At 43.3% G+C, this 18928-nt stretch overlaps 1 protein-coding gene across 1 annotated transcript in view; it reads right to left on the bottom strand.

Annotated features, from left to right (window-relative positions):
* The window catches only part of LOC121610719 (TGF-beta receptor type-2-like), a 36476-nt gene continuing 17548 nt past the window's right edge, over positions 1-18928 (bottom strand). Inside the window, exons 4-10 of the mRNA XM_041942960.1 lie at positions 14568-14866; positions 14213-14461; positions 13914-14027; positions 13169-13306; positions 10625-10766; positions 2607-2734; positions 1-1165 (exon numbers count right to left, since the gene is read on the bottom strand). Of these exons, the coding sequence (XP_041798894.1) occupies positions 905-1165; positions 2607-2734; positions 10625-10766; positions 13169-13306; positions 13914-14027; positions 14213-14461; positions 14568-14866 (1331 nt within the window). The 3' untranslated portion in view covers positions 1-904. The remainder of the gene's footprint in view (positions 1166-2606; positions 2735-10624; positions 10767-13168; positions 13307-13913; positions 14028-14212; positions 14462-14567; positions 14867-18928) is intronic.

Raw genomic sequence — 18928 nt, forward strand, 5'->3', positions numbered from 1 at the left:
TCAGTATACAGAAATATCTTTAATTCATAAAAGATTTACAATATTTTACATATAACACATAATGTATGTAAGGCCGGGTAAAAGATCTTTGGCACTCTCTTCAGTTTCCTGTTGATACAGACAGAAAACATACAAAATGGTTTAAAAATACATCTCTGCATTCAAAGATAAGTAGTAGGATTACTTTCCCTTTTTGGCTTATTTGTCTCTTATGTACAGTTATTGTCTCTATATACATTGTGCTTGTTTATCTGGCAAACAAGGTTTAAGAATAGCTGGGTAAAAACAACATGGATACACACACGAATGTCCACACACAAGTACACACGCACGCACACACACACACATTCCTCTGGATTCCTGCTGTTGAGGATGGAGTCCACAGCATCATTAGTGTTAAGGCGACATCTCTGCTGGCTCAAAGTCGGACACAAAGGCACTTTTAGGCAAAAACTCCCCTTAACTCTGACATGTTACGTATGAAAATGACAAACATCTGTAATGCAAAAGTATTATGTGGTAAAGTGCACATCAAATGTCTTTGGTTTAACACTTATTGCCCTGTTATATGTCATAAAGAGAGAGAAGCCTGTCTGACTCTTAACAAAATACTGTCTCAGCACATCTTTGGAAGCTTCCAGTTAACTTTGGCTTTCTGCTTTTCAGCTGATTAAGGCAAGTTGTTACATTGTAGAAGTGGTGAAGTCCAAAAGCATCACCCAGAGTTCCTCGTTGCTGGGCTAGAATAAGATATGACACTGTGACTCGGCTCAAAGTCCTGGGAAGCAGGAGCTCAGCTCCTGAACATCGGTGTTGAGATTTCTCTCCTCAGTCCCATCCAAGCAGAATAAGTGCCGCTGTTGAAAAGTCTCCCTCTGAGTCCTTGAAAATGCAGAGCTTCCTCTCACTTCTCGTCGCTCACGGAGCAGTCCACAGCTATGATGTCCTGTATCTCTGTGATTTTCACCATCTCCTCCGGGATCTCCACCTCTGTGGGGATCTTCAGCTCCTCGGGGATCTTCTCTGCTGAGGAGCTGCGGCTGGACAGTTTGTCCATCTCGTCCTCCAGCTCGGAGATGCGTTCGGCGACGCAGTGGGCGGTGAGTCGGGCCTCTGGGTCGTGGTCCCAGCATTCCATGATGGTGGCGCAGATCACTGCCACGCCCTGTAGAGGGAGGAAGAGAGCAGGGATGTAAGACTCCACATTAAATGCGTCTTCTCAACCAACCGCATATTTATTCTAATGTGATATAACAATTTACACATAACCACCTGTGCTACTACAGTCCTCTGCTGGCCCATACATGTTGACAGAGGATCATCATACAGCCCAACACCCTGGTTGTTTCCATAGTGGTAATGTTGTTAGTGGGTTTTCTGCCATTTCGCCATCTGTTTCCTCTTAATACGTTACTGCCTACAATTTATAGGTACTTGTACTTTACTTGAATATTTCCATTTTATGCAGCTTTATAATTCTACTACATTACATGTCAGAGTCGAATATTGTGCTTTTTTGATCTAACAAATAGAATTACCAGTTATTTATCAGCAAGGTTTCATGATAATAAAACATAAAACATGCTTATAAATACGATACTTTCTTTAAGATTAAACTAGTGGTTCCCAACCTTTTCAGCTTGTGACCCCTTGCAAAAAAGCAAAGATTGGACAAAAAAATCTCCGACTGATCATCTCATATCCCCTTGATTCATCTTCTGGCTGTTTGGAGGGGGCCCAACCCCAAGGTTGGAAACCACTGGACTAAATTCTATATAAAATAGTTAAAAGTTCTGTATCTTTGACCAGCTACAACAGTAAAAAGCTATGCTGTGCATTGATGCATCAGTATGAACAATCGACAGCATAATGGCATATATGATAATATATCAGTCACACGGTCATTAGCCTGCAGAGCGAGCAGTTTTTTGGCCTTATATGTTGCACAGTAAATTTCAGAATATTTTAATTGCCAATTTCTTGCTATTTAAAGGCTTACCCATCCACCATCGATCTGAGTCTTTTTTCATTCAACTGACCTGAGGCAAGTCAATTCACACCATCCATCTATTTCTCAGCACACTTATGTATGATTTGGCTGAGAGGACTGTTGAAAAAACAAGTGATATGACTGCCTTCTGGTGCTCCTCTGCTAATTAATCTATTCTATATTAGAGAATGTTTGTCCAAGAAATAAAGTCAAAATGCATGTTTCTATGTAAGATGTTGAACATTTACTGCAGTTAGAATGATGATGTTACATAATTACATTGTCTATGCTCATGCATTTAGAAGATTATCAAGATTCATCCCATGAAGTCTGAACCACTTCACTCAGTATGTGTTCAGATCATCTACCATTTAAATGCAAACAGCAGCAAAACACTGAATTCAGGTTGGTTTCTTTTCTTCAAGAAGTGACAACAGCTGGAGATTAGCCTTTTGGCCAACACTGCCACATATACAATGATGTTGATGAGTACGCTTTGTCCATGTAAAAAGAAATAAGTACTAAATGAATAGGGAATAGTCATTAATGGTACATATCCGTGCTGTGTAATGTATGTAAATGTGATTCTGGTACAGGAGCACAGTGTATGTCTGACCTGATGCCGGAGCCAGGTGTCGAGGATCTCGGGTCTTCCTCTGTCTCGCAGTACGTTGTCCTTCATACTCTCCACACAGGGGTGCTCTCGTACTTTAGAGCCATATGCAGGCTCATAGTCCTTCACCTCTGCAAACATAAACACAACCCACAGATCAGACATGGAATGCAGATCGTCACCTGACTCTCAAGTGAAGAAAACAGACTTTCTTTGCGTCATGTTGTCCGTGCCATCGTGTTTCTGTCACACTTCCTCGCAAGGACGTGATGATAACAAGATGTAGCTGAGTTGGCCGACTTCAACATGAACACAAAACGAGTGCACATTTCGTGGCATGGTTTATGACACAGTGAAGACAAGATGTCACAGAGGAAGACGGGGTGAAGCAGGTGGCCGACTGAGTTAATGTGATTAGAAGGTGTAAAAGCATCCTGGTATGAGGTCATTCCAGCCCAAACCACTGAGCTGGTTCACCAGAGCTCTCAACATGCACACTGGCACCAATAACAGCAGTAGGAAAGGAAATGTCTTTTATGATGTCTCCATGGGAGGGAAAACGCTCACTCTGGCTCCTGAACAATGATTCTTTCTAAAAACAACAAATCAGCATCCACTAACAAGCAATTAGTCGCAACCTCAGACAGTATAGGACACCAAAATCACAGTCTGTCTTTTTTTTTTTTTTTTTTACTCCTTCATGTCTAAGAACTAGCAGGGAAAAGAGGGAGCACGACGTAGAAACCGTGAAAAATGAAAAACAAAGTTCTGGGACTGGGTCCAGACCTCATGAAACTGAACTCACAACAGCTGCAGTCTGTCTTCAGCTCCACAGAGAAGGCTCTCAGGATCTCAGAGTTACTGTGAAATGAGACACTAGTTGCTGCACAGTCATCTTCCTTTACTCAGCCAGAATATGACACGCATATTTAACAAACAGTGTAAGCACCTTGTTATATGCCCCTCCTCTTGTTCTTACATTCAACACTTCCTGCGTCCTGTATTTCACAACCTGTTGAGTATTATTCACCGAGGTGTACTTTTTTGGGTGTGATGTATTTGGCAGCTTTTCTCTGCGCATGTACACTAAAATTAATTTAATATTCAATGTAAATGTAAATCACCATCCACTAGAAATCTGCCTTTCCATCGGTGTTCTCACCCACTGATACCTTGATAGTGGAATTCTGAATTGTCTTCCAATCAAATGTAACTTCCACAAGCAGTCTTCAAACTGAGCTTCAAAGTTCCTTCTTGGCCTTTGAAACAGCCATAATCTGACCACATGGTTCATTTAGTTGCTGTTCTGGAAATTTCATCCATATCACACGGTCTTCATCACCAGATGGACGCTGCCCAGTCGGACCGGAACTGAAAAAGCGACAATCATGGCTTAGCAACCAGAACTACACACAGCAGGTCTGTCAAAGCTTTGGATCTCTAACCAACTAAATGTCCGACTAAATGGACACAGAACTGAGGTCATCTGCTCAGCAGTCTTCAGACTGTCCATAATCTGGCTCCGCGGCCTTGTTGGTAGGATGAAATCTAGGAAAAGTTTTTTTCTTTTTAGTCTCTGCTTCTGTGTCCTCAAACACAGGAAGTGGGAAGGCTGGAGTGGAACCCCCGGACAGGAAGTTGGAGGACTGGGATTGGGACTGTGTACAGAGAAGCTTACTCTACAGGCCCACACTTCCTGTTTTTGACATGTGGAACTTCCCCCGTTTTAGTATTTTAAAACAGGACCCAGCCGGGCCCGGCCCATTCCCCTGGAGGTTATTTATGCCAGGGCTGGTATTGTCGTCAGCTCTCTGCTGTTTAGATCTCCTGCTGCGGAGCTGGTATAAATTTTCCTGGACTGGATACAGCTGAAACACAGAACAGTGGAGAACAAGCCGACCTAAAATGAGAAAGTTCAAAACAGAAATAAAAAGAGGTGGAGCACTTTCTAAACATCAAGGCGTGACTGAGTGGAAAAGGTCTCATTTCACGCTCTGATGACGTTTTGGCTCCTATACACTTATTCTCATGTTTCTGAACGATGTCTGGGACGGCAGAGAACTAAGCAGACATGAGAGTATCACTGCACTCTATACGAGAAGTGCGCCCTGCTTCCCTACGGCAGCTCAGGACATTTGAAAGCTATGAGAAGAATTTCAGCCGTGGTTTGAGAACAGATTTCACAAGAGACTGCAACCAGAGCCTCAGTCTCACTTTCCCCTCGCTGTCTGGGGCTCGGGCTAAAGCCCTGGTATATCAAATCTAAAGGGGCAGAAAGCGGTTTACGACAGTTTCCTTTTCAGATTATCTGTCTGAAACCTTTGTGGCTGGGAGGTCAGCAGAAATCTCTGAGGCTGGCTCCACTGTCTGACTCCATGTTTGGCGTTCAAGAGGCTGAAGTGTCTAAACAGGCGTATAACATGAGACTGATCCCACATCAATGCAGTACTGACTACATCACAAAAAGCAAACTGCTGAACTACACCCTTAATGAGGGGTTAAACTGGTGCAGCAAGTTTATGGCTAGCACATTGGAGCGCTGTGAAAGTTAAAGGTGTTTTTAATTGAGTTTTAAGAGGCTACAGAAAGGGCTGCAAGCAGGTGAATCTAGTTCCGTTTGCGTCCAGGCCTGAAAATGACTCAGCAAAGTTGATGGCAACATGAGTGACTCCACTATTTCCACTCCTTCATGCGTAAACTTGTGAATCCGTTATCGTGCGTACTATCTGCGTGCTTGTCCTGTCTGCTCTCATTTGCTTAGTTTCCTGTTTGCACCCCTTGTGTTGTTTTCACACCATCGTCTGATTATATGGTGTCATGCTTTAATTGTCAATTGCTTCATTGTATGTTGTCTACTATACATAGTGCTTGATGTCTTAGCTCTGTTTATTTGCTTTCATGCTGTCACACCGTGGTGACGTTTGTCTCGTCTTGGGTTTTTTGTCTTGTGTTTTAGGAGTGAATTTTTGTTTCAATAGTTTTGCTGGTGAGTTTCTTAGTCCTCTTCATAGCCGTTTGTTTTCGTCCTCCTTCAGGGGCGTTTTTTCTTCAGTAATTTTTATATAGCCATTGTTGTTCTTTTCTTATCCTCCTTACGGAGCGTTTTTTTGTTACTTTGCTTTTCTCATATGATTTATTTTGGCTATGAAATTACACTATAAAGAGACTAGCATCAGACAACAGATTAGCCATTTAGCTAATACTGACACACTGATGTCGATTATTGTGCATTGTCCCCATAAAAAAAAAAAAACTTATGTAGAATAACATAAAATAAGATACATTTAGCAGGAGTATTTCAATAATTTCTTGTGGAGATCGAGATGAAGAAGAACAATATCAGTGTGTGCGTGAATTACAATGCTAACTTTGCCATCTTAGCAAAGACTGAAAGCAGGGGGAAACAGCTAGCTTGGCTTTCTACAAGGTTGAGAAATACACCTACAAGACGTCTATTGCTCACAAATTAACATTTGTCTCAACCGTATTCAAGCACAAATGTTGTTTGCAAACAACAGTTTATCTGGTCGTTCAGCACATCTGCAAATGCAAGACAGCAGGAAGTCGCTGCGCCTGGAAATACAGCAAGTTCCTGTCCCTTGGCTTTTCTGTTACAACACGTTAATTAAGAAGCTTTAGATCCACTGGTGCACATACTCTGAACTTTTGACAGAGCCAAGCCAGCGATTTGCCCGTGCTAAGCTAAACTAAGTTCCCCCCCGGCCTCAACTCCAGACTTCAAACACAGATGAGAGAGGTATCTATCATCTCATGTCCTTCTCTGCAGCAGCGTGAATGATTTCTCAAAATATCAAACTCTTCTTTTTCCTCTGAAATGTGGATGAGGCAGAGGCCGAGGGACAGATCGTCACCCCCTCACCAGCTGTTGCCAAAGGCTGTCTCCCTTCATGGACCACAAGCCTCCTGCCTGGCACAGTGCAAAACTCTTCGCCCCGCTCCATTACCCTGCATAACCCTCAGCTCAGACAGAACATGCAGGCCCTGCCGCGCCCTGCAGGCTAATTCAGGATATGTAAATAAAATGCTCAGAGACACACGGAGAATGTACTATAACTGACCACAACAACAAGGCCAGCGCAGGGTAGTATTTCCATCCACTATTCTGTCCTCTGTTGGGGTGGAGACAGAGGACACACACACACACACACACAATCCCGGATTGAGACATAGACACAGAGCTTGATAAGGGCATCTGTCTCATACCTTCATCCCTCTCGTCTTGTTTCTATGTACCTCTCTCTCTGAAATAAACACACACATGTCGGAATGTGACTGTCTAGTTCTAAATGTCTCAGGCTGTCTGGAAAAGCCCAGCAGGCGGAGGGAAGGAGGTGGACCGAAGAGACTCCCTCTCTACTCCCTGGAGAGTAGGTCAGAGGAAACAGAAACGTTTTTGAGTGTGTGTGTGTGTGTGTGTGTGTGTATGAGTGTGTGTACTTCTTTTGCCATGACTGAGGACATTTTTCGGAAAATGAGGACATTTTGTCCTGTCCAAAAGATTGACTGTTAAGTCTGGGTTTTAGGGTTGGAAGATAGGTTTGGATTTTTCAAGATTATGTTAATCAAATACTCACACACCAAACTGTGACAGAGTGATTGGTTGCTCGAAAACAGACTGTAACCTGCAAAGATATCCTCTCTGTTTGGCTAACGGAGCCTCACAGTAATTTTGGTTGAATCTTAGAATGCATTTGTATGGAACAAGGACTCTGGATTTTGTGTCCACTTCTTTTACATTGGGTGAGCATTAAGAAGGGATCTCTTCACAGCTAGTGATGTTTGACAGCATTGTATGAGTAGTGTTGTGACGTTCACGAACGAACTGGTTACTTTTGAACGGCTCGTTAACATGAACGATGGGAACCGAGTCGCAGCTGGGAACCGTTCTTTTTTTTCCGAGTTACATGGGGAGGAGCGCTGCCCAGCTGCGCGGTGCTTATTAGATATGCAAATAGCATCACGCCACCTTGTGCACGCTGCGTTCACGTGAGTGCGCCAGGAACAACAAAAAGCAAAGCACTGTCAAAGCAGAGTGATGTGGCGCCACCCTGTGGAATATTTACAATTAATCCAGATTAGACTTTAAAATCTAATCCACACATGTCAAATAACGTTATAATCAATATTTCAGAATAATTTAAACTCATATTGGTGGGATATCTAAATTCATTCCTCCCATTTCCAAGATAAAACGAGTTAAGGCCAGACTGCCTTCTTAAAACTTAATAAATATAAAAATGAGCCAAATAAGCCAGTTTTTTTGAAAGGCTCTTTGAAAGGAATTGGCTCACCAAGATCCGGCTCCCCTCAAAGAGCCATAAATCCCATCTCTATGTATGAGGATAGACTGGAAATAATCTGAGCATTTAGTAGTGCTGTCACATTTTGTTTTAACATGGGAAAAAATATCCAATTTGTATCCATCCTGTGGGGTGTGTTCCTAAAATGAACTGTCCATGTGTTTGCTGACTTTGTGAAACACTGCTTCCCTGTAACATTGTTTAGCTTGTCATTGAAATTATATACAGTGTTTTGTCAGACTATTTACTGTCATTACCCCTGGAGTTCAATCAGATTTAACTGTGTGGGAAGCGGAAGAGGCATGGTCAGTTTGCGCTGTGAATATGTCTTGCGCACTTCCTCATGGATACTGTATGAGTAGGGGGAAATCCAGGAGCCCATAGCCACAGTGTAGTTTAAGAAAGGACACGTAGGTTGTATGCATTTTGTCAGTGAGGGTCCTCACAATAGAAATACAAACGTGTGTTTGCAGCATCCAGACAGACAGTGAGCTGGAGCACAGACACGTGAGGATGAAAACTATCCTATTCTTGTGTGGATTTCTAAGCTTCATGAGCATGGACAGGCACAGCCAGCTGAAACAGGTACAGTATCACTTCTGCTCTCCCTGATTCCCTGCCCAAAGAAGGGCAACAGCAGAGCTCAGATTGTCTCCCTCACATATCAGACATTCCTCAGATTCCTGCTGCAGACCTGGAGCTGAGGTCGAGGTGCAGTCTGACAGACACGACCGTCAGACTCCCTGTTGACACACAAACCCCCAGTCACTGCATAACAGGAAACAGTAGCCAGGACCTCCTGTCTGCACTATGTAGGTCACAGACACACAAGCACACCTAAGGTACACGCTGTCAGTACATGTTGTCAGTGGGTGTATATGGACTCTCAGATTGCAGTACAGTATGCACTGTCAAATATATGTATGATAATTTGGATGTAGAGAAGAGAAAAAAAGCTTTCTCTAAAATGCACACATAAAAGTACTGAGGGTACCGTATCTAACTAATATAAATAACCCACATCTTCAAGGTCAAGGTTCAGCTTTATAGTGATTATAGAGTTGTAGTCCCTTCATGCTACAAGCAGAAAATGCACAAATATTCAAACATCTTGCATTAGAGCTGTCTGTGTGATCTTTTTTTGCCTAGACTGGATGTCTACAATTACTCACACATTCAGTTAATCATGTTTGTTTTAATAAAGCAAACACATCAGCATATCTTTCCCTTCCATCTTAAAGTTCTGATCAATGGGCCTTTGATTGCTATGATAGTGTGAAATACTGACTAATTTGGGAAAATACTAAAGTTGGTAAGACCTTGAGCCCTGTAAATCTTATCCAAAGGTATCATCTAGTCTGTAGCAAAGCAGCCAAAAACAACAGTCAGACAACAGACAAGATAGTTTAACACTTTTTTCTTGTCAAAGTTTTCTTGGAATATTTGCATTTGTTTTGTAACTGAAATACAACCGAAACCCTCGTCTCCTTAGATGAGATAAGTTAACATTAACAGTGAGGGACTGGTCATCTGACTGGTTGACAACTGGAGCCGATGCAACGCAAAATTTACATGTTTTTAAATAATCCCAGCTCCCACTGTAATAAAAATAACCGGGCACTGTGTGGCCGACTGGCCCACTGCGGCTGGGTATTGCATTTGTCAGCTTCTCTCACCCAGCCAGTTACTTTTGGTGCAGTCCATTCTAACCTTACCTGGGTTCTGCCCCTTTCTCCATCCCATTAGGTGGTGTAATTAGGAGAGAAAGTGGAGTTGAGCAAGATGGACAAACAAAAAGAGAAAAAACGTAAAGGTGGTGCCGAAAAGCTGAGAGAGAAGTGGTTGAAGTCCCTCGAGGCTGATGCAGCCAAATGTTTTGAAATGATTCATTATTCATTTTGGCACTCCTCCAAGTCAATTATCTGATCCCAGTGAGCCTGAACTCAGTTGACACTGGCAGCGGAGTGGAGGGAGAGCAGCCTATTGAGCCCAGTGATCCCAGTTCAGCTAAAGGTTTCCCAGTTTAAGAGGAAAGACAGAAGACAGTAGGCATTAGATAAGTAAGGTTTGGCTCTAGCTAGCTGGCTATAGAGTTATACCGGATGCCAACATGTGCAGCTTGTCAGTGTGTGCTTGTCAGGGTCACTTGAACTAGCCAACCACAGCCCAGATGTGGCAGGACATTAAAAAAGGCTTGATGTGCTACAGCGACCTTTGTCGAATTCATTGTTATGCATGAATGGTTAATTTTATTATTGACAAGTTAGTACTAACATTTATAAATCAGAGACAGACCACCGATGAAGACTATTTTTCTTGCACAAGGATTTAATAAAAGAACAAAACCTACAAATATCATAAATGTTGGTTGTGTATTTCTTAAACTGCTGTGTTATATGTGTTGATATTACACTAGTGGTATACAGTATACTGAGTTGAGTATAGGTTGAGCCTTCACATGCTGCCTCCACTGCTACATGTGAGGACATGATGACATCACTCCCAGCCAATCGGCTCGCCTGCTGAGCTTGTTGTGATAACCCAGAACTCCTGATGTACTGTCACTGTTGAGTTCTTCCAGTGGTTGACGCTTAACCTCAGCAGGATTTGTTTAGTTCAGTGTGTGAGCGCATGCTTGTGTGTCACGCAGCATCATACTTCTCGAAGCCCGATACCGGTAATTACTGAACGTGCACTGACCTCCAATAGCTTCACATCTCGACGTCATCTCCCAAAGCACCAGGGCCATGGAGTAAATGTCGGTCTGTTTGAAGGACTCGATGTTCTCCAGATTCAGTCGGGCCTCCAGGACCTCCGGAGCCATGTAGCGCGCCGTGCCCACCTGCAGTACAGAGACATCAGGAGGGGTCAACACAAGTACAAACACACACTGTTTCAGCTGTTTAACCAGGGAAATAGAAAATAACAGGATGACTGCATCTCACTCTCTTCTGGCACAACACTCACACATTAAACACTATATCAGTCAGCAGGTTATGTTCGCCCTCTCTCATTGTCTGGCTTGTGATGTCTTGCTGTTACCGTTGGGCTCGGTGACAATAAACCTGACTCACCTCCTGGCTGCATTTATTACTGGATATCGAACAAGATACACAACTACTCTGGTGACCTATTTTATTTTCTGGTTATTCACCTGTTCATAAGCTACTGCACTGAGCACAGTTAAGCATACTTGATGATACATCATACATGATGCGGCATCTAAAATTATACTGTGAATGTTTCCATGTTGCTGTTGTGTTGCAGTCTCTCTGTGCTCTACAGTTCCTTGTAAAGTCTTGATGGGAGTTCTGCACAACCAGAGGTAGCAAAAACACACTGTTTTGCGAGTCAAAGGTAAGTCCCAAGTGTTGACTCTGAAGTTGCAAGTGAAGACCATCAAGTCCTCAGTCAAGTCCCAAGTCAAGACCAAAAAATAACAAGTAAAAACCAAAGTCAATGCAAGTTTGTCCAAAGTTAAGATTAACAAGTCTCAAATTGAGTCCCAACTAAAGACCAGTAGGTCCCGAGTCAGTACCATTAAATCCAAGTCATGTCCAAGTTATGGTCTACAAATTCCAATCCAAGTCCTGAGTCAGGACCAGTAAGTTCTGCATGCTTTACACATGCACCTGTTGTGGGTTTTATTTCTAATGTAATCACACACTGGCTCCAACTTTGGGCTTAGGGAGGACATCATTCAAGTCATTCCAAGTCAAAAGGCCAAGATGCTGCTTGCATACTGCTGGTCCTGTCCTAGCAGGAAACAGCTGATGATGTGACAAAGTATAGCAGAGAAAGACTCAGCAGCCTGTAATGACTTTTTGCATGAATCAGTTTTCATTTGCATAATGGTGCCTGATGCTACTGCGCTCCAGCACTTTCTGACCACGAAGCTGCTACATAACGATCCCTCATGTCAGAATTAGAGAAGTAGTAAACTAATGTGTATATGCGGCACAACATCTCAGTCGCCACTGTTTCAATAACGCTCAAATTACTCTTAAGCCTGGTTCTCAGCATTGCATAAGTTTAACTCTATCAAAACATCTTTGTGGTTAAACACACAAACCCGAACGAGCATGCTGACTATGTTTGCAAAATATTGCTTACATAGTATCTGCTGTTGTGTGTGGAGCACTTTTTTTTTGCAAAAAAACTTAGTGGCTGCTGATGTTTCTTCATAGGTTTTTCCAAGCTGGACTGCATGAACACACACACACAGAGGTTATAATTACAACCTGCCAGCTGGGAATTTCCAGCTTCCAGTTGTGAATGGAACACTTCGTGACTGCTGCAGATCATAGTTTGAGCATTTGAATGGATAAAACAATGCCACAGACTCTGTCACTGGACATTCTGCTACTGACCGAGGAAAGTGGTGATGTGAGTCACAGCCCAGGTTTTTCTGTGTTTGCATGAATTGTATATGCATGTGTTTGTATACATATGTGTGAGTAGAGTTGAGAATGTGCGGTGGTCACAAATGTCTGTTTATCATGTTCGCCCATACCCTCTCACCTGTCTCTGGTGCATTTCTAGCCAGTTAATCATAAATCATAAACAAGAAGGACAGAATCCCACTGACAGACTGGGAAAGAGCTTGGGAATGAGGTGAGAACTGCCTTGAGGAGCGTGCATGTCACAACAAAGCCTTTACCTCTCCCCCCATCCTGTGATTGCCTGTCTGTCTCTGTCACATTTCTTCTGTGAGCAAAAGACACACGAACACACACACAGACTTACAGAGAGGAAAGCAAAACAAACACAGCACGCTCATATCTCACCAAAGCTGTGTTAATGCAGGGCTTTGATGGCAAACAGAGAGAATGTCCACAACAGCAGATAATGCACTTCTTCAAACCGCACAGCTTCTTGCAGCTGCAGCTTAGGTTTGTAACCACTGTAAGTTTCAACGTTCTGCTGCTTTATACTGCTAATCCACTGCATGTCAAAGGGAAATATTACACTTTTTACATCACTAAATTTAGCTTTGCACTAAAAACATGATTCTCTTATAAAATACATTATTTAGATTAAACCAGTGGTTCCCAACCTTTTTATCTTGCAACTCTCTCATGAATCATTAAATGGCCCCTCAGATTGATCGTGGAATAGGTTGTCAATCACAGGACTAAACCATATATAAACTCAGTCTCTGGATAAAATGCTTGATCAAAAAAGGAAGACTATGAAGTCACATAATGAGAAAGAAAAGTATTTAGAAGAGGCTTTTCAACCAACCTGTCCACTGTTGGCAAGGTCATCCACAGACAGGCTGCTGTCCAGACGGAGTCCCAGCCCAAAGTCACACAGGCAGCATGTCAGGTCGTTCTTCACCAGGATGTTGGAGCTCTTCAGGTCTCGGTGGACTATGGCCACCTTTAGGCACAATCAAAGTATGGGCGTCAAAAACACTTCTACTTAGGTGTCAATTTAAAAAGCATATGTAAACCTGCAAGTGCAAAAAAAACCTATATATGTGCGTGGCACAGGTGTGGTTTTGATCAAAATGAGACCCCTTGACCTTTCCTCTATTACCAACACACAAAACTTTTGGTTTTTAGACACAGAATATTGTAATCATGTGGGCAGGTTGCCATGAAATTAAATGAGCAGTTGAGACACTCGACAAGCCTTCTTCTAGCAACATCTTCAAATTCAACTTTGCCTTAAGATCAGGAAACTTACTGACTGGATTTCCACACAGTTGCTTGTCGATATCGATGGTCTAACAGACGACGATCCCAAGTACTCCACATTCTTCCCTCTAGCTACAAGTTTTACAGCAAACTGCCAGCATGTTTGTTCTGTCACACACTGCCCGCATTCATTAAACTGTAAGGGTTACCAGTGAGGCTTTAGGCTTTTTGTCTAGCCCATTAAATAAATACTGGATGTGAAGTGTCTTGTTTCTCTCTATATATATTTTGCTCTATTTAGCTCTGGTAGTCTGTTTGTCAACAGCAACATATTCATATTGTCCTACCTTAGGGCGTCCACAGGGGAGGCGGTCACTGTGGAGGTGGGCGACGCCCCGGGCCAGAGAACTTCCCAGCACCTGCAGCTCCTCCCAGCTGATCACATTACGCGTCAGGTGCTCCTGGAGATTAGAGGACAGATGGGATTGGTAGCATTGTGAAAAGGAGGAATGGCTGGAGAATTTCAAACAGGTTCATCCTGAAACTTTCTCAATGAAAAAAGACTATTTACTGTGGGAATTGCAATTTACAGCATGGAGTCATGCTGCTACACTCGTGTTGGGATAGCTGACAGTGGCAGCCTCACCTGTAGGTTTCCTCTTGAGTGGAAGGCAGTGATGAGCCAGTACTGCTTCTCCACCTTCCTCTCCTCGGCTGTCAGGAAGTGGAGGATGTTCTCGTGTCGGAGATCTGTATTGGAGAAGATGTCCTTCTCATTCTTCCAGGAGGCGTACTCTTCATCGGGGAAGATCTTCACAGCCACTGTTTCAAACTGATCGGAGGTGGTCTGCTTCAGCTTAGCCTTGTACACCTGGGCGAAGCGACCCTTTCCAACCTGGGACAGGATCAAAAGTTGGGATTTTAGTTAGAATTTAGGCTAGGATGGCTTGGTGCAGAATAGCTCCGCAAACCAACTCTAAAATACTTGTAGGTCTGTATACCAGCAGATCCAGCTCTATAGGCAGCGGCTCAGTGTTGTGGTTCAGGCTGTTGGCGTGCGTCGAGCTGCTGTCTGACCTATCGTCGTCCATCATGATGGCGCACGCATCGCTGCAGTCCAGCCCACCGGCTTTTGGCTTGCGCTTCTTAATGCTGCTCTCCCATTCCTGGTTGAGCATGCGTTGCCGATAGGCTCGGTACCAGTAGAACATTCCCACTACCACAATCCCCATCACCAGCAGGGGAAGCAGGCTCACCAGAATCACAGATACCAACGGATCGTCCGGAGTCGGATCCACAACTGGAGAAGAAGAAGACAGAAGGAGGTGAATAAATAGGTGGAGAGTATATGCTGTGTGTAAAACCATGAGGCTAAGAGCTATGTTAGATCACAAATAAAACTCCTACTGAAGTGAATTAGATCAACACCTACAGTATGCACAAACCGTGACATAGTGGAGGGTAAACCCTACAGCATTAATGACAAGCCAGAATTGTATTTAGCTGATACCAAGTTACAAAATTTCCAGATCTAAGAGTTAAACTGCTTGTGGGTTCTTGGTGACATTAAGACTGCCTTTGAACTAAAATCGTAAAAGTCAGTGAAGAGGTGACAAGGTTCATAATATAGCGTGTGCTGATTGTGGTGAAAGCCGCAAACATGAGTCATGACACTTTGCTGTCATGAGGGGCAGCGGCATGTGCAGTGCTTTCCCTGAAGCTAAGGTGGGCCGATGCAGTGGTTTTTGAAACCAGCAACATGGATAAAAAGCGCTGTTGAAGAACACAAACAACAAGATCAAAGCCTCTGGTTCCTTACAGAATTCAGTTGAATGATATTCAAGTATCAGTGGTGAACTTTCCACCACTTTCTGACATTTAGACTGCTCAGATATAAAAGCACATCCTCCTCGAGAGAAGCGCAGGCCACTTATCGCACATGATCTCTAGCTCTTTTACAAAGCTGTTCAAATTTTGGAAAACAATAAACAAAAATAGAACAAAAATCTACATGTATTCCTTCAATCACTGGAGATGTTTTCAACACACATTTTGCTGCTGCTGGGAATCAGTTTGACATGGTGCATCCAGGATCTGCTCTGGCCCATGTGCCCTCCTTAGACCCTCAGCACACCCTACGAGCTTCACTTCCTCTGCTGTCAGGGAGACAAACTATAAAAAAAACTAGACAAACTCTAAAAGATAAACTAGACCCACATTTTTTGACAGTTATGTGCCCCATTCATTGCTGAAAAAAATACACATCTATTTAATCTCCATTTCTACTGGAATTGTCCCTCTAGTCAGGAAAACATCAAGCATGTAGTCCCACTGCAAGATGGTGACAAAAATAGTCTGAACAAAAAACTTGCAAGTCCTGGAGTCATTAGTTAATAACTCAGCTCTAATCATTCCTCTCAAGAAATTCTGCGTTAAGTCCCGGTCCATGGTTTCAGAGCTAAACAAAGCACTGTCACTGCTATGACTTTGGTTATAATGATATTGTATCTACTGCTGATGGGAATATTGTCCTGCCCTCTTTCACAAAGTATTGAAAGCACTCTGTAAAAACAGTCCACCATTTCCACAAAGAAAGAGAAGGTGGTGGTGTGAAGGCAGGTCTTTGAAGGCCACACAGTTTAGTTTGTGCAACAGCAGCAAGCAGCAATTTCCTCCCACCACTCGTACAGTAACAGACAAACCCAATACAGCCCACCACAGGGAAGTCACTGGTGAGGCCTGTGCTATGAAAACAACATGCTGTTCCCCGCTCCATGGCGTACTGTCAATCCTGTTCTCGCCATCATAACAATGACTTTCTATAACATATATATAGACATACATATGGGTCTGTATCTTCAAGTTTGTGGTCTCAGCAGGGAGCTGACTGCGTACTCAGTCGACAGGCCCACAGTGGACACTGCCAACAGTGTGAGCAGCCGTCGCAGCTTCATGAGCTGTAGCATTAACTACCTCCTCTGACTGTGACTGCCAGCCCGGACAGAACGGCGGCCAACCCGCAGAGCTCCAGCGGCTGGGAGAAAACAGTTGAAAGCCTGTCTGCCTCGGCTTGGCCCGGCCCGGCCTGGTCTGCTCTCGCTGGGCATCTTTTCAAAGAGTGTCTCACTCAGCCTAACATTACCCTCCTGAGTGAAGCTGCCACACTGGCAGGCTGGAGGAGCTCAAACCAAGGACTGACCATCGAGGAAGTTGCACCACCCTCATCTATTTTGCATTTAGATACTTGTAGCGCTCTGAAGCTCTAAAAATGTATCAAAGATTATCTGACAAGATAAAAGTATAATTAAGTACATCAATAAATAATACTGTTAGTGGAATAACTGTTAGTGTGTGTGTGTGTGTGTCTGTTTAACACCTGTGCAGCAATCTGGAGGACTGTGTGGCTCACCTGAGAGCTCTGGTAGCTGAACACACTCAGCACCAGGGTTTTCAGTTAGCCACGTAGCTGCAGCTGACGTTTGACACAAAACTGCACAGTCAGTTTGAACTGTCTGACCACTTTCTGCATTTTGTCAGTTTTGTGGCTTGACAGATATTTGCAGGCATTGATGAGGCAACATGGCTGGAAGCTTAATTTGCAACCTCACCACGAAGAAGCAAAGACTGAGCTACTGTGTTAACAAACAATTAAACACTCTTAACATTCTTCGTCACGTCGATACTTGATCTAATCTGTATCAGAACGTGCGCTGCAATCGTTATGATCACAGAGCACATTAGCTGTTTTGAACAGACAGCCTCATTAACTGTAAAGTACGTCTGATTGGCATGCTTTAAATGCTTTCTCTTTAAAGAGGCGATTGCCTTTGAATCCATCATGTACTGGGGTGCTGTGTGGTCATGAAAGGTAAAAATATTCACAGTGGGATGAATAATGTCTTCATTTTGTGGTTGTGTGTGTGATCGTAAAGCGGTAAATCTTTCTGAAAAAGCTTGGGGCAAAGCCGCTGAGGCAATAAATCCAAAATACTAAGCACACAAAGAAATTTTTAGATACGAGACAACTTCAAAAGTCGGGTAGTAAAGTGGGCTGCAAAAAAAGGCGACCAGACAGTCAGACACTGCTTGTCAAATTCCATGTGTCTGTACGAGTGTGTGCGCTGTAAGGGTTTGAAGATTGCTTGGAGGTTTTTGAGGTTTTAGGCTTATTTCCTGGCTGTCTCTCTGCCATGACTGTGTAAGTGTGTGTATTCGAGGCAGAAACACAACCAATCGGTTAGACGGTGCCAAGACAAACTGGTAATAGGACTCATGTTGCCTTTTCCAATCAGGATGCCAGAGTGTTCTCACGCAGTGTTCAATGAGGTTTGACACATCATTCGGACTAATAGAGGGATCTTTGCCGCTGGCTTACACTTACACACGTCATCTGTGTGTGTGTGTGTGTGTGTGTATATTATGTATTCCTTCTGTTGTGGGGACATAAATCTCATTACAGTCACATTGTGGGGACTGGTCTTCCTTATGGCGACAAAATGCAGGTCCCCATGATGTAAATTAAAAAATTTTAGGATGAAGACTTGGGTTAAGGTTAGGGTTAGGCTAAGGTTAGGGTAATGGTTAGGGTAAGTCTCCAGGAAATGATTGTAAGTCTATGTAATGTCCCTAAAAATGATAGAAACCAGATTGTGTGTGTGTGTGTGTGTGTGTCTATGCTTCAGGATATGAATGCTGGGATTTCAAATGCTGCCATCTCTGACTCACACTCTGAATGCTCGAACCAGTTGCTAATTACTTGGCTCCTCACACTGTTTGGTGAATAGCAAAGTTGTGAGTTGGAGGAAGCTTTTTCCTCAGAAAGTGACAGAACCAGACATGATTTCATGTTTAAAACAGGTGATGGGGTGGAAAGATGGAAACCACTAGAAACACTGAGGAGGTTGAAGCACACTTCCAACTTCACCGAGGCCTTCGCTGTGCCACTTTGTCAGCACTCCTAATGAGGCTTTAAATGTCAGCGTTCATGTTGACTTGATCAAAAACTTTCACTCAGAGCCAGGGGTTACTTTCCGATGTGATATTTCATCCCTGATTTGGTCATTCCACGGATAAATGAAAGCTGTAGATCAGTGAGATTCAGATTTTGCCACTGTGTTGCCCATCCCTGCAGCACACCTGCCGCCAGCCAGCTGTAGAAGTGAGACGATAACAGTTAACAGGTTAAGGATGATGTCATGTCTAGCAGTTGATAGCTTTATGATGATCAGCCGTGTGCAGATAAGAGGCTGCTATGGCAGCTCTACGATCCCCTTTGTGGCACTTTGATTTCTCATAAAGTAAATCATGAACTACATAAAGGTGAATAGTAAAAAGAGGCTTTACACGTACTCACTCTATGAGA

The sequence above is a fragment of the Chelmon rostratus genome, chromosome 8 (genome assembly GCF_017976325.1).
Source record: "Chelmon rostratus isolate fCheRos1 chromosome 8, fCheRos1.pri, whole genome shotgun sequence".
In the NCBI taxonomy this organism is placed as follows: Eukaryota; Metazoa; Chordata; class Actinopteri; order Chaetodontiformes; family Chaetodontidae; genus Chelmon; species Chelmon rostratus.